At 44.1% G+C, this 16,947-nt stretch overlaps 1 protein-coding gene across 2 annotated transcripts in view; it reads right to left on the bottom strand.

Moving 5' to 3' along the window:
- Positions 1-501: 501 nt before the first annotated feature.
- Positions 502-16,947, bottom strand: part of LOC144493553 (4-galactosyl-N-acetylglucosaminide 3-alpha-L-fucosyltransferase 9-like) — a 73,115-nt gene continuing 56,669 nt past the window's right edge. Inside the window, exons 1-3 of one of the 2 annotated variants that reach the window (XM_078212646.1) lie at positions 15,436-15,722; positions 14,979-15,058; positions 502-2,176 (exon numbers count right to left, since the gene is read on the bottom strand). In XM_078212646.1, the coding sequence (XP_078068772.1) occupies positions 1,116-2,176; positions 14,979-15,033 (1,116 nt within the window). In that variant the 5' untranslated portion in view covers positions 15,034-15,058; positions 15,436-15,722 and the 3' untranslated portion in view covers positions 502-1,115. Of the gene's footprint in view, positions 2,177-14,978; positions 15,059-15,435; positions 15,723-16,947 lie in introns of those variants that run through there. The other variant, XM_078212647.1, reaches the window with a different exon arrangement.

Consider the following 16,947-nt stretch of genomic DNA (forward strand, 5'->3'; position numbering starts at 1 on the left):
AAAATACACAAAAATAAAATGTCAACTTATGACATCAAATTCTTCCTTAAATACAGCAGAGAACAGCATTATCGAATAAGCAGTTATTTCTGATTGAGAAGGGATTCAACTTTTGCTGAACAGGTCCAATGCAACATCATACCAAAGTCAGACATAGCCTTAAACAGCCCTTTGGTACATTCCATTTTGAACTGTCCACTGCTTTAAATGCTGTGGAAGTTTGTGATCCATAAGTAATCTGAATTTCAGATGAACAGTTAAAAAGCACAGAGGTAGTGGAGAGGCAGAGTAAGGTGTAATGAGTATACCTGTAGAAGCTGACCCCATGTCTCTTGATGCTGTTGTTAAAGGGGCAAGAGGTACATGAAAAAGAGGAAGAAATTCTGTCAATCACAGAATTACCTTGCTGTTAGAGGCTTTAGAGGTGGGCCTTCTAGTTGTTTCATCCACTTTGTATATAATCACAAGCAATATGGTGATGAATTGAGGACCAAGACTATAAATAATAAAGCACTGCTACTTTACTCAAAATGGATGCATGTGAATTGTAGTTTTACAGCTTCTAAATTACTTACAGCTCTTGAACATACATAATTTGAATTACATTACTCCAGTAAATCTTTCAGATCAACTGTTTAATTTGTTTCTGAAAACCATTTTTCTTAATTTCCAGTAAGGATTTTTTTCTTCTATTTTCCTACAACTGGCGTTTGCCAGGGGAAAGACAGAATGAAGATTCTTCAAAATAAAAAAATTCTGCTTGAAAATAAATTGCGTTTTCCATTCAGATGAGAATATGATGTTCAGAAATCCACTGCTGGGGTGTCAAAGGCACGATGGATTCTCACATAACCAGATACGGTTGTAGATTTGTTTTAGGTTAACAAAAGAAGTAAAGCTAGAAATTAGCCTTGGGCACAGCTGCAAAAAACTGGTTGCAGCGGAACCGACTATCAGACATGTACATATTGGACGGCCGATCGATATTTCCTGTTTTACAACATCGCTCCAAAATAAATTTCTGACACCTAAAATTATCAAAAAATAAATTGTAGTTGGAAAAAGGCAAATGCGTTCCACAAATACTGATAGTTACTGAAGGTATATTTTAGAATTTAGGCACGAAACCATTTCTCCAAACTGGAATATGATTTATGTTCTTGATGCCATTTTATATTCTCACACACATTACATGCATGTTCATCCCAGAAATGAGTCATCCTCACTGTGTACTTCTCTCGCCATTTGAAGTAGTGCATGTACAAATCTTCGTCACCATCCAGCTTGTGCAGGTAATCCGCAAGCTCTTTAGCTGAGTGGAAGTCATCCACGTGAATGAAAGAATCGCCCGGGATGTAATTTTCATAGTTCTTTCTAGGTGGCCCCAAGACCACAGGCACGGTGCCAGCAAGCAAAGCATTGTAGAGCTTTTCAGTTATGTAATCTTCATGAATTGAATTCTCAAAGGAAAGGTAGAACTTACAACTAGATATGGTCGGAATCAAATCTTTATCGCTCAGGCGTTTCCATAAGAATTGACCATATATGTTGATTTTAATGTATTTCTGGAGTTCATTGTAATATTTCACTCTGGCATGATTAGTGTTCCAGTTGCTTATAATCCAACACACCAGGTCGGTTTTTTTGGGAAATGCAAAATCTACGGGGACTTTGTTCATTGTCAGAGACGCATAAGGCACTTGGATATCTGAATCTCGTCGGTACGTCAAAGTCAGGTTGAAGAGCGGGTCAAGTCCAATGTTTATTTTTGTGTTGCTGGGTGATTCCATGTTCATCCAAACCCATTTCTGAAAAGCCGGTCGAGGTTGTTTGGGCAGGTTGGACAAGTCTCCACTTATGTCGCAGTGATGGATAAGGACAGCGTGGGATTTATTGTACAGGTTCCTATCTACAGTCAAGTAACAGTCATGGATATTAAACGCAGATTCACAAGAATTGAGCTCAAATCTAACACCAAAAGGCCAAAACCAAATGAGCACAATGGTATAATTCTTTACAGGCATATCGAGGTTTTTCACGGATGTTAAGTCATTCATCAATGTGTCCGGTGGGTTGATATACAGCATCAATAAAGCTAAAAAACAGGCCAAAAGGATGATGGAAAGTAACAGATTGCGTAAAACCTTTTTATGAGGTATGGATGTATCAGCAGATCCTGTAATAGAAGAAATAAAAATTGTTCAGATTCTTGGACCACAGCCATTGAAACTACATCAAGGACTACTGATTTCCTAATCCAATTATTTAATTAGCTTATTCTTATGATATGGCATCTCGAACAAGGTTGGCATTTGCAATTTAACATAGTTTTAATAATATTGTAATGATTAACTTAGGTAGACTGGCTAAACAAGTTGAGTCGATAAAGTGGCTCATTGGTGTCAAAATCACAAGAGTTGGAGTCAACATATAGGTCAGGCATTAAAAAAATATTTCAGAGCCCTTTGGCAATCTCAGAATGTCCCAAATGAAATATTTTTGATTTGTAGTAGAAAATGCACCAGCAAATTTTCACACAGCACATAAATGTGACTGACTAGTTTTAGTGAGATTAATTTTGGAATAATTATTAGTCAGGATAGAACTACAGAATCCTTACAGTGCAGAAGGAAGCCATCTGGCCCATCACACTCAGGCCCACACTCTCACCCTATCCCCATAAACCTGTCCATTTACCATGGCTAATCCACCTAACCTAGATGTTTGGACGCTAAGGGACAATTTAGCATAGCCCTTCCACCTAACGTTGCTCATCTTTGGATGTCCCAGTTTCCTCCCACAGTCGAGAGGAAACCCACACAGACACAGGGAGAACATGTAAACTCCACAGACAGTCACCCAAGGCCGGAATCGAACCTGGGTCCCTCGTACTGTGAGAATATTGGGGAGATTCGTCAAAGTTATGCCACAGGACCTCGAGTCACCTGCCCTGTAATATTGACATGGTCTCAGATGCATGTCTCTTCTGAAAGACCTCCAGTAGTGCAACATTGACTGCATTACCCTTGACCTTGAGTTCAACACTCTGAAGCAGGTCTTCAACCCACAGCCTTCTGACATTGTGAATCATGGCTAAAAAATAAGTGAGCATATTTAGAGGCCTTGGAGGGTGAGGTTAGGAGCTGTGGGTGTACATGTGAGGTTTTCAACAAACTTACAACTTTATGCTCACTTTTACAGATTTGTTTAGAAGAATGCATTCAAATTCTGGCAAACATGATGGAATTTGAACTCAAATGCTCTAGATTATTAGTCTAGATCTCTATATTACCATTACAACATAACTATTATAATACAATGCATTACAGAACGGACATCTACACTATGAGTATGAAAGAAGAGAAATGAGAGGCAAACACTGAAAAGTAAACTGAAATTTAGCTAGATAATTAAGATATCAGACAGTGGCATTCCATCAAATACAGGTGACACAAAACAATATTATTTTGTCAAAATTACAAAGCCAAAGGAATAAAATGAACAAGCGGCTGAAGACTGATAAGACACTAAGTGCAACTGGCTCAGTGACCTAGGAGGTAATTGAAGCTAACTTGCTGGGCAGGCATGGAGGTTCACATTCATTGTATGTTTACAGCCCGTGCTAGATTACTCTCCAACAGTTAGGGTGTTAAAAACTGACCCTGTCAGTTTTTGCTGGTCGCCTTCGGTTAAGATTTCCTGTCTGGTGAAAGCTAAAGAACAACCATTAGTCTGATTTAAAGATTAATAATGTTTGAGGACCACTTGTTTGACACTGCCCAAATATCATGATCTCGTAGATGTCTCGTTCCTATTTTCATCATTGAAACTTTGCACTGCATAATTCTTCATCTTCAATGACTTCACCAAACATACATAGATTTACATTTCCTCTCATGAAATTTCTCTTGTCTTCCTACCTTGGCTCACCCTCACATTGTACCATTGTTGTCAGCATACATGTGAAAATGGATGTGTTTTATGGATGATCAAAGAACAAAGAACAGTACAGCACAGGAAACAGGCCCTTCGGCCCTCTAAGCCTGTGCCGCTCCTTGGTCCAACTAGACCAATCGTTTGTATCCCTCCATTCCCAGGCTGCTCATGTGACTATCCAGGTAAGTCTTAAACGATGTCAGCGTGCCTGCCTCCACCACCCTACTTGGCAGCGCATTCCAGGCCCCCACCACCCTCTGTGTAAAAAACGTACCTCTGATGTCTGAGTTATACTTCGCCCCTCTCACCTTGAGCCCGTGACCCCTCGTGATCGTCACCTCCGACCTGGGAAAAAGCTTCCCACTGTTCACCCTATCTATACCCTTCATAATCTTGTATACCTCTATTAGATCTCCCCTCATTCTCCGTCTTTCCAAGGGAAACAACCCCAGTCTACCCAATCTCTCCTCATAGCTAAGACCCTCCATACCAGGCAACATCCTGGTAAACCTTCTCTGCACTCTCTCTAATGCCTCCACGTCCTTCTGGTAGTGCGGCGACCAGAACTGGACGCAGTACTCCAAATGTGGCCTAACCAGCGTTCTATACAGCTGCATCATCAGACTCCAGCTTTTATACTCTATACCCCGTCCTATAAAGGCAAGCATACCATATGCCTTCTTCACCACCTTCTCCACCTGTGTTGCCACCTTCAAGGATTTGTGGAATTGCACACCTCGGTCCCTCTGTGTTTCTATACTCCTGATGACTCTGCCATTTATTGTATAACTCCTCCCTACATTATTTCTTCCAAAATGCATCACTTCGCATTTATCCGGATTAAATTCCATCTGCCACCTCTCCGCCCAATTTTCCAGCCTATCTATATCCTGCTGTATTGCCCGACAATGCTCTTCGCTATCCGCAATTCCAGCCATCTTCGTGTCATCCGCAAACTTGCTGATTACACCAGTTACACCTTCTTCCAAATCATTTATATATATCACAAATAGCAGAGGTCCCAGTACAGAGCCCTGCGGAACACCACTGGTCACAGACCTCCAGCCGGAAAAAGACCCTTCGACCACTACCCTCTGTCTCCTATGGCCAAGCCAGTTCTCCACCCATCTAGCCACTTCTCCTTGTATCCCATGAGCCTTAACCTTCTTAACCAACCTGCCATGTGGGACTTTGTCAAATGCCTTACTGAAATCCATATAGACGACATCCACGGCCCTTCCTTCATCAACCGTTTTTGTCACTTCCTCAAAAAACTCCACCAAATTTGTAAGGCACGACCTCCCTCTTACAAAACCATGCTGTCTGTCACTAATGAGATCGTTCCGTTCTAAATGCACATACATCCTGTCTCTAAGAATCCTCTCCAACAACTTCCCTACCACGGACGTCAAGCTCACCGGCCTATAATTTCCTGGGTTATCCCTGCTACCCTTCTTAAACAACGGGACCACATTCGCTATCCTCCAATCCTCAGGGACCTCACCCGTGTCCAAAGAAGCGACAAAGATTTCCGTCCGAGGCCCAGCAATTTCACCTCTCGTCTCCCTGAGCAGTCGAGGATAGATGCCATCAGGCCCTGGGGCTTTGTCAGTTTTAATGTTCCCTAAAAAACCTAACACTTCCTCTCCTGTAATGGAGATTTTCTCTAACGGGTCAACACCTCCCTCCGAGACACTCCCGGTTAACACGCCCCTCTCCTTCGTGAATACCGATGCAAAGTATTCATTTAGGATCTCCCCTATTCCCTTGGGTTCTAAGCATAATTCCCCTCCTTTGTCCCTGAGAGGTCCGATTTTCTCCCTGACAATTCTTTTGTTCCTAACGTATGAATAGAATGCCTTAGGATTCTCCTTAATCCTGCCTGCCAAGAACATTTCGTGACCTCTTTTTGCCCTTCTAACTCCCCGTTTGAGATCTTTCCTACTCTCTCTGTATTCCTCCAGAGCTCCATCTGTTTTCAGTTGCCTGGACTTAACGTACGCCTCCCTTTTCATTTTAATCAGATCCTCAATTTCCCTGGTTATCCACGGCTCTCGAATCCTACCTTTCCTATCTTTCCTTTTTACAGGCACATGCCTATCCTGCAGCCTTATCAATAGTTCCTTAAAAGACTCCCACATGCCAGACGCGGACTTAACCTCGAACATCCTCTCCCAATCAACATCCACCAATTCCTGCCTAATCCGGCTATAGTCAGCCTTCCCCCAATTTAGCACCCTGCCCGTAGGACAGCACTCATCCTTGTCCATTACTATCCTAAAGTTAACAGAGTTGTGGTCACTATTTGCCACATGTTCCCCTACCGAAACTTTGACGACCTGACCGGGCTCATTTCCCAGAACTAGGTCCAGTATAGCCCCCTCTCTAGTCGGGCTATCTACATACTGTTCCAAAGAACCTTCCAGTACCTTCCAGTATGATGTCACCAAGGGAATGAAGAATAGGAGGAATAAGTCATTAGGCAATGGTATCTGTGTAGAGAAGCCATGGATGGCAATTTTCTGGCTACCAATGTTCTCTGGAGGAGGCAGCTTCAACATTTTCCCTCAATGATGGGGGGGGGGGGGGAGGGGGCAGGGGGAGCATAGCACATCAGTGCAAAACATAAGCCTGAAGCATTTACTATAATCTTCAGCCAGAAGATGGATGATCCATCTCAGCCTCATCCTGAGGTCCCCAGTATCACAGATGCCAGTCTTCAGCCAATTCAATTCACTCCATGTGATATCAATAAAATTGCCTGAGTATATCCAATACACATAAATCATGAAAAACCCTATGCAGCCAATTACCATCCTGTCTCTACTTTTGATCATCGGTAATGTGATCGAAGGGAGTCATCAACAGTGCTATCATGATGCACTTACTCAGTTTGCACTGATCTCAGTTTGAGTTCTGACAGGGCCACTCAGCTCTTGATCTCCTTGGTTCATAGAAATCATAGAAATCATAGTACAGAAAGAGGCCATTCGGCCCATCGAGTCTGCACCGACCACAATCCCACCCAGGCCCTACCCCCATATCCCCACATATTTAACCGCTAATCCCTCTAACCTACGCATCTCAGGACACTAAGGGCAATTTTTAGCATGGCCAATCAACCTAACCCGCACATCTTTGGACAAACATGGAGAAATGAGCTGAATTCCAGAGGTGAAGGGAGAGCGACTTCAAAGCCACATTTGACCAAATGTGGAGCCAAAGAACCACATTAGAACTGGAGTCATGGGAATTGTGAGAAATTCTCCACTGGTTTGGAGTCATACCTAGCTCAAAGGAAGAGGGCTGTGGTTGTTGGAGGTCCATCATCTTAGTTCCAGGTGTGGTCAGGTGACCCATAACCTCCACTATTATTACAGAAAGATTGACATTTTTCATGAGCATGGATAAAAATGCAAAATGTGGAAGCCGAGTTTAAACCTAGCCAGACTCTGATTTGCAAACTGCAGAGCTGCAAGAGGCAGCTTTCATGCAGCCAGGCCTTGGACAATCAACTTCCCATCAAAGCCAGACAGACCTGGAACTGCCTGGTCAGGTGCTAATGACTACATTGTTTCAGACTGAACTGTTGTTTACATCCCCAGTGAACCTACTTTGTTAGAAGAATGCTCCACAGGCTTGGTGGCACCAGCTCAGTAGGAGACCAAAGGCATAGGTCTTGGAGAAGGGCATGAAGAGAGCAACCTGCAACCCTAACCCTCTCGCGCTGCCTTTTTGGATTTTCTTCATCGGTGTCTCCCAAGTGCACCTTCAACTGGCAGCCAAGCAGAACAGCATCTCCAGCTCCTTGTACCTCGTGGCGAGCATTATCAGACTGACCAGATCCAAAAGACCACCTCAGTGAGATGAACTAAAGACCAGAGCCAACCTTAGATGAGAGGGAAAGCGCAAATCGATGACTTCAGATCCTGAAACATCAGCCAACGTTCAAAGACGGGAGGAACAGCCTGTCCCAGCCTTATTTAATGGGTACCAGTCTTTTAAGACAAACAGTTCAAATATCGTGATAGGGTGTGGATAAGGTGCAGTGATTCCTCGGAAGCGTGTGTTGGAAGTAGATAGCCGGTGCAGATTTGAGACTGTTTACTTGAGATTAAAGACTGTTTTCCGAAGCATCCTGTGAATAGATTAAATATTATTTTTCCTTGATAAAGTGGTCAATAAAGTTATGTTGGACCTTCACCTGACCCTTGTCCTCTTTGTCTATCTGACCGTGTAAGCACCTGAGTTAAAAAGGGTTACTGCAAACTGGTCAATGTTAGTCAGGGTACATTTACCCACCTTTCACTTTACAACACAGGGCATCACTGCAGACATATCCCAGGTAGTGTTCGAGGCCCAACCATCTTCAGCTGCTTCATCAATGACCTTCCTTCCAACATGAGGTCTGAAGTGGCAAAGTTCGCTGATGATTGCACAACGTTCAGCACCTTTCAGATCCTGGAGCAGTCCATGTCCAAATGTAGCACGACAAGGACAATATCCAGACAATTGGCAAGTAATATTCACAGCACAGAAGTGCCAAGCAAGATCCATCTAACCATCACCCCTTGACACTACCAACATCCTGGGCATTTCCATTGACCAGAAACTGAACTAGACCAGCCATATAAACATTGTGGCTACAAAAGCACATCAGAGGCTTGAAATGCTGCAGCAAGGAACTCACATCCTGACTCCCCAAAGCCTATCCATCATCTACAAGGCACAATTCATGTGTGTGATGGAATACTCTCCCTTTACCTGAATGAGGCAGCTCCAACAACACTCAAGAACCTTGATATCATCCAGAATAAAGCAGCTTGCTTGATTGGCATTCCATGCTCAAACATTCACTCCCTCTACTATCTTCACACAGTAGCAGCAGTATGTACCATTTGCAAGATGTAAGAACTCACCAAAGATCCTTGGACTACATCTTCCAAACTAACAACCAACTAGAAGGACAAGAGTGCAGATACATGGGAACATCACCCGGAAGTTCCCCTCCAAACCACGCACCATTCTGATTGGAAATATATCACCATTTCTTCATGATCTTTGGGTCAAAATCCTGGAACTCCTTCCCTAACTCCTTCCCAGTTCTGGCTGGAAAACATCTCTTTGAGTGCCTTAATTACTCCTGTTTTAGTAGTCTAAAATAGTTGCGTCACCTCCACTCATCTGGAAATGTACTCCTCACTATCAGAGACAATTTGCTGTTGTAGAGAAACATATTGATACCATTTAATTCCAATTTTTGTATTTCATTATTATAAGAATGCCCTGCTGGGAACATCCCTCCACGCTGGATCACCCAGGTACGTTGGTATGCAATGAGAACAATGCATTTCACAACAGTATATATGCGACATGCACCTGGTGACCTGCACTTTGCTGTGTCTTTGAGGCTCATTTACCTACCTTGCATCGCACAGCATTCATGGTAATTGGTGCCAGGCTTCGCAGGCAGTACCGCATCGCTTCCAGGGGGGTGTCACAGGCAAGTCTCTACCTACCAGACCAGTGATAAGACATGGGTGGCTTTTAATAGGCTCCAGGGTTAGGGCTGTACTACGGAAGGGAGCAACTGGCTTCAGGCAGGAGAAAGGGCTGCAGGGTTAGATCATCACTGGGAAGTATGAGTGGCGAACGTTGTACTCAGACACATGACTGGGTAAGGCACAGGATGGTGACAGAGAAACTACAAATTGACGTAAAGGCCAGGGTGGGAGGAGCACAGAGTGAAGGAGTGCTTCAGTTTATATTGTTGAGCTTGTAATGACTGCTCTTGTCCCAGTCCAGGGAAGGGGTTGGCATGTCACCCAGTCTCAGTTATAGCCAGTGTATTGTGTGCAGGATGTGGTCGTAACATCATGTGCCTCAGTCGGTGCCATTTCAGACATCAAATGAGCTATGGCTGGCAAATTCAGATATCTGCAGCTTAGAAATTGTGGGAGCATCCGAGGATGTAAGATGGGAAGGGGTGAGGTCCAAATGGGGCAAAGGCACAACCACTTCAAAATGTTCAGGGGTGAACAAGCGGATATGCACCTCAAACAGGATGGGATCAAGGAATACTGGGAGAAGACTAGAGGTCTGTGGCAGAGGGAAACCTTAACATTAGGCTGCTTCTGGATGATGGGAGGTGTTTCCATAATTACATATGTAACTGCACTACCATTGACCATGCTAAATTGCCCCTTTGTGTCAGGGGGATTAGCAGGGTAAATGCATGAGATTACAGGGATAGGGCCTGGCTGGGATTGTTGTCGGTGCAGGCTTGGTGAAACAAATAAATAAATGAATGAGGATCCCAGTGCCTGGGGCTGAAAGCAGCACTTCCAAGCATCTGGCAAAGCAATGTCATAGCAGTAAGTCAAATTCGGCAGGGGGTCGAGGGGGAGCACTGTGGTGGAACCTTGGTACACACCTCACACTGGCCAAAATTTCAGAGGCAAGTACTTTCCGACACAGGAACCCAGGTTCACTGACAAGTCATTGACAGAAAGAGGACCTTTGGAGACTAATTCTAGCTCTTGTCAGGTTCTCATTGATATTGCAGAGAGGAGACCATCAGGAAGACTGAGCCTGCATTCATTGCTGTCTGCATTGTCACTTGCAGGCCGGAGAAAAGAAGCAGATTGCAACACAGGTTCCTGGCTTCCAAAGGGAGGAGAGAAACACACAAGACTAAGGGCCAGCAAGGCTTCCTCCAGACATAGAGGATGAGGCCCATAGAGATGCTCTGCGTGAGCTGTTCCCAAGACGGAGGGTGTACAGACCTCACATATCTTTTCTGCAGGTGAGTCACCGATGGCTCTGCACGTCTCGGGACCTGTGACTCACATTTGCTACATTCTCCAGGAATTGGTGCCATGGGGACTGGGAGGATGTCCATTTCTGGTGGCTGTGAAAGTAATCACCACACTGAACCTCGACACCAATGCCTCCTTCCAAGGCTCAACTGGAGTGGCTGCAGAAGCTTTCAAATGTCCACGCACAAATCACAGAGATCCTTTTTCCCAAGGCCCATAGTTATGTCAACATTGACGGAGATCAAGTAAGCCAGGACACCAGAGCACTGGCCTTTGCTCTGTATTCTGGATTCCCACAGGTGTAGGGTGCCGTCGCTGCACTCATGAGATTATCAAAGTTCCCTGGCAACAAGCACTTCAATGCGTTAACTGGTAAGGCTACCACTCGGTCACACAGCTGATCTGTGACTATAAAGGAACTGATCATGCAGGTTTGCACCAGATACCCAGGAATCATCCACTACTTAGAATTCTTGAATTGATCGCAGGTCCTGGGCATCTTCGAGAGACCACCTAGGATCTAGGCTGGCTCCTCAGTGACAAAGGGTGCTTGCAAAGGATGAGTCTGATGAAGCCAGTGGAGCAGCCGCAGAATCTTTCTGAGAGAAGGTACAATGATGCTCATGCCGCTACCCAGTCATCGGTGGAGCGCACCATAGGCATTACAAAGATGCAATTCCGATGCCTGAACAGATGTGGTGGAACATTCCAGGACAGTCCTCAAAGGATCTCACGGATCATCATGGGCTTGCTGTGTCCTACAACCTGGTGCTGCAAAGGGCAGAAAACTGGCCAGATGATGAAATGGAGGAGTTGCACATCTTATCCAAAGAGGAGAATCTCGAAGGGGATAAGGATGATGCATTTGAGGAAGCTGAGGCTGCAGGGAAAGAGGCCTCAGCTTGGGCCAGATGAGACAGCTTTTTGTGTGAAGTCCTCATTGCCACCAGGAGGATAAAGAATTGCACCGAGTACCCTCTTAGACAAATGCCCTCCATCAGGGGTCAGCATGAACACCAACCTTGCTGTCCCTCTCATTTCACCCATACACTTCAATATGAGAGTGAATAGTTACACATCAGGCTCACATTGTCCTGATCCTTTGAAGAATAATGAGGATGTGTCCTTGCTGAGGTGAGGTGCTAACTGGAGGAGGGAATTATGGCGTTTTCTGCTTTGGTGTCCTTTGGTCACCTCAGTCAAAGTGTCATCAGGGCTGAGGGCCTGGCTTGTGGAGGCCCTCAGGAGCTTTCCAGGTGTGCTTGTGAAAGAAAGGAGAGATAATTAGTGAATGGCAGGTGACTCTGAAACAGGACAAAGCACTCACTGTATGGTTGTCTGAGGGATGAGCTGGTGCAAGATCATCACTTGGCTGTGTGCTACCCATCTCACTATCGGTGCAGGCATGGTCAATGCCCTTTCCAGCCAGCTCTATTTGTTATTCAGCTTCCTGCAGGTGCTCTAAGACTGCTGTGGAATATTTCTGGCTCTGAGGTGATTCCAAATGGCAGGCAGTTGAAGCAGAATCTGCTGAAGAATCTCTCCTCATTGAGAAGAAGTTGCCAGAATCTACTGTTCACATCCAGCTTGGAATAATACCATGCCCTTTGAGAGTTTAGTCAGGCTTTCACACACTGAGTAAACAGGATGAACTTCTCTGGCTGCAGCCTTGTTAAGCTGTGTCAGCTCAATGCTAATTCAGATGGACGCATTCTGTTTTGAGATTGGGATCATCCTGTAACACTGTGCAGTTGGTTTTATGACTCGGAAGATGGTTGTCATCTCGTCCAGCTGCTGTTGTACTTGTTTCATGAAGGGGTGGGGACCCTTTTGTGAAATGAAACGGCACACAGGTTTAACTTTCTCTCTTGATGTGATAGTATATGCATTTTTCAGATGTCCCAGTCTTGTAAAGAGCTTCAGGAACCCACTTCTGTATTTGAAACCAGGCCCTTGTTGCTTGACCTCGTCAATCTTGTGCAGAACATTCAATCCGAAACAGGCAGCAGTCAGCAGTCCTGGTTGTGGACACTGAGCAAAGTCTCTTCTATTGCTTTGTCCTTATACTTCAGTGTTTCCCGCAAGGTGCCTTTCACCAAAAGCTGTAATCCTCCTGAAGTATACAGGGGTGCTGTGGGCCACTAACCACAGTTCTTTATCTGACAGAACTGTCACGCTGATTTCTGTATCTAATTTAAAATTTGTTAAATGGCCACTTACACAACATATTTGACCTCACTCAAGGAGCATAACTGTGTGTCCCTGGGTTTGCAGTCCCAACTCGTGGTTTCATCTTTGGGCCGTGCATTTCAGAGTTTTTCCGCTGCACAGTTTGTCATAGTGTCCAATCCTATTGCACTGGAAGCATTGGGCTGCACTTGCAGGACATTGATTTCACCTGGTCCTTCACTCCACAGTGCTAGCATGGGCACTGTGCTGGCCGCTTCCAGTATTACTTTCCCTGACTTCATCTTTGTGTCTTTGCAGCTTAACTGGCTGGACTCAGCACCATGTTTTATTCCCTCTCCTTAGGTTTGTCCTGTGCTGTTCACAAAGTTCTGACTGACTAGCTATCTGGAATGTCTTTTCCATGGTTAGACCTTCCTTTGTTTTCATGTCTGAAGAATCGAATATGACGACCAGCCATGATCATAATGAATGATGGAACAGGTTGGAAGGGCCGAGTGGCCTAGTCCTGCTTCTATTTTCTATGTATGTTTCTATGTATGAATCTTTTCCTCCAAAGTCTCCAATTTTATGATTGGTCTGGGCCTGGGATTAGTGTGAATTGACTTGAAAGTGTAGAATTGCGATCCACGTTTGAAATATTTTAAAGTATACCTTCAGCTTTAAGAGCTTTGTAAATTTCAAGATGACATTGCCCTTCATTCAGAAGCAAAGGGATTGCCCATGCTTGCTGGCTTTGGCGGGCTCTGCACAATGGTCATGGCGCTCTTCAAACATCTTGTTTTAACAATGGCAGGCGAGTAAAGAAATCGATAGTTACCTTTGCACTTCGTCATGCATCCAGTAAGAATTGCCACAGAGTTAGAAACTGCCACCAATATCTCTTATCCGACTCCCCATCACTGCTTTACAAAGGGTTGTGACATTCTCCACATATCAGTCAGTCTACTGATCACAACTCTACTCAATAGTTCAGCTGGGATCTCGGTTCAGCTCACGTTATATCCGTACGCCATAAATGAGGTTATTTTCGGAGTCTTACTTTCTGTGGAAACATTTCGTGGAATAATCCAATTTGGCCAATTCAAAAACTTGCTCCAACGTGATACTTGCTTATCACAAGACCATAAGATACAGGAGCATAATTAGGCCATTCAGCCCATTGAGTCTGGTCTGCCATTCAATCACGTCTGATAACTTTCTCAAACCCATTCATTCGCCTTTTCTTCATAACCTTTGATCCCTTTGCCAATCAAGAACCTATCTATCTCTGTCTTAAATACAATCAATGGCCTGGCCTCCACTGCCTTCCATGACAATGAATTTCATAGATTCATCATCCTCTGGCTGAAGAAATTCTCCTCATCTTGGTTCTAAAGGGTTGTCCCTTTACTCTGAGGCTGCGCCCTCAGATCCTAGTCTCACCTACTAATGAAAATATCTTCCCCACCTCCACTCTATCCAGTCCTTTCAGTATTCTATAAGTTTCAATGAGATCCCCCCTCATCCTTCTAAACTCCATCGTGTACGGACCCAGAGTCCTCAAATGTTCCTCACACGTCAAGCTTTTCATTCCTGGGGTCATTCTCGTGAACGTCCTCTGGACCTTCTCCAAGGCCAGCATGTCCTTCCTTAGATAATTGGTAGCAATTATAATAATCAAATAACAAGCATATTCTGTTGATATTTCCATGGTAATCTCCACCCCAGATATTTTGCAGCTGTTTGAATTTGCAGCTCAGCTTCGCTTTGGAAATGATACTGAGGGCTGGGAGATTGGTGGGGGTGCAGTTCCCCGATTATGAATCACAGTCCTGACCACGACTGCACCCCCATCAATCTCCCACTACTCAGTGTCATTTTGAAAGAGTGGCTGAGCTGAAAATTCACAGATCTGCTCACTAATTTTTACAGCAGAGAGTTATTCGACCATGTGTTCTGTGATAATCATATGGCTCGTGTAAATGCATGGTGGAACATGATGTCTGATAATTAAACTGACACACTCTGGCTGCAGTTCCATGGTGGTCGCCTTACCTGATGTTTTTCCACATCTGCCTCCCTCAGCAAAGATGTTGTCTTCCATTGACATATCTTATAGACTTTTGGACTTTTTTCTGTCGGCAAAACATACAAATATAGATTATCGTTTTTTTTTCAGGAATGCAATAAATTTGAACTTGTCTACCATAGTGCTTCCATAATTATCCCTTTTTCTGCAATTCTTCACTGCAATGTGTTGCTTCTACGTTATAGTTACAGAGGTAGGCAAACTGTATGTAAATATTTTAGATGCAAATCAATTGTGTTTAGTAATCTCTGTGCACCATCTCCTTAAAGTTAAAGACTACAAGTTTTGTTTGAAACCACTTGTGTTTGAAGTGACTTGAGCTGTGACTAGCTCTGCCCTTTCCCCGCAGATAATTGCAGATGATTTTTTGTTCAACTTTGCTCCTGATAGATAAATGTGACTGGCAGGACTGCCAATTATTACCTGTTCGTAAAAAGGTGAGACAAACGTTCAACAGATGTATAAGATAACAGAGAGATTCTCCACCTGGAACCATCTGATCTCAAGGAGACAAAAAAAAAAAATCATAAAAAAAATTCAGGACAATTCTGGAAACAAAATATGGAAAATTCATCCCCAATCTCCTTAGGTTGTTGCAGTTCGCCCAGGAGACAACAACGTTACGTGGGGTGGGTGACCTTCACCAAAAGGGTTTTCAACTCTCACTTAACAAGTTCGGCGAATTCAGTGTTCACACCCGTGGTGGCAGCTTGTTCCCGCCCAAGCACTCACCTCGAAGAAATTGATTCCATCTTCTTCCTAACCTATTCGGCGTAAACAATTGATCTGCACAAGCACAGTCTGGTCCCCTTCATCATCTTGGTTAATAAACAGGAAACAAAATGTGGGGATAACAGGGAGATTTTCAAGTTGGCAGGCTATGATTCCGTGGAGTGCCACAATGATCAGTGCTGTGGCTTCAGCTATTTATAGTTTGCATCAATTATTCAGTTCGAAAGAGAGTAACGAATCCAAGTCTGTTCACAATACATTAGATGGAATGGAAACTGAGTGGAGGACATAAACAAGCAGAAAGAGATTGGGGCAGATGAGTGACTGGGCAGCAAGGTGACAGATGGAATGTAACGTGGGAAAGTGTGAGGTTCTTCACTTTGTTAATGAGAATAGAAAAGCAGAGTTATTTTGAAAAATGGCATGAAACCTTTAAATATTAATGTTTACAAGGACTTGAATATACCCATACAGGGGATACAAAAAATTAGCATGCTGATACAGCAAGCAATTAGGAAGGTAACTTTGAGTCTGTGTAAAATACGTCCCCGCATATCTGTATTGAACCTTGCCCCCCTTACCTTGAACTTGTGACCCCTTGTGTTTGTCAACGTCAACAAGACGTCCCAACTCCTGTATTCAATGTTCTGACCGATGAATCCAAGCATGCCGAATGCCTTCTTCACCACTCTGTCCACCTGTGACTCCACTTTCAAGGAGCTATGAATCTGTACCCCTCGATCTCTTTGCTCTGTATCGCTCCCCAACGCCCTACCATTAACTAAGTAAGTCCTGCCCTGGTTCAATCTACCAAAATACATCACCTCGCATTTGTCTAAATTAAACTCCATCTGCCATTCGTCAGCCCACTGGCCCAATTGATCAAGATCCCATTGCAATCCAAGACAACCTTCTTCACTTTTCACCATGCCACCAATCTTGGTGTAATCTACAAACTTACTAACTAGGCCTCCCATATTCTCATCCAAATCATTAATATAAATGACAAATAACAGTGGACCCAGCACTGATCCCTGAGGCACACCGCTGGTCACAGGCCTCCAGTTTGAAAAACAACCCTCTGCAACCACCTTCTGGCTTCTGTCAAGAAGCCAATTTTGTATCCATTTAGCTACCTCACCCTGGATCCCGTGAGATTTAACCTTATGCAACAACTGACTATGCGGTACCTTGTTAAAGGGC

This window comes from Mustelus asterias, chromosome 5 (genome assembly GCF_964213995.1).
Source record: "Mustelus asterias chromosome 5, sMusAst1.hap1.1, whole genome shotgun sequence".
NCBI lineage: Eukaryota > Metazoa > Chordata > Chondrichthyes > Carcharhiniformes > Triakidae > Mustelus > Mustelus asterias.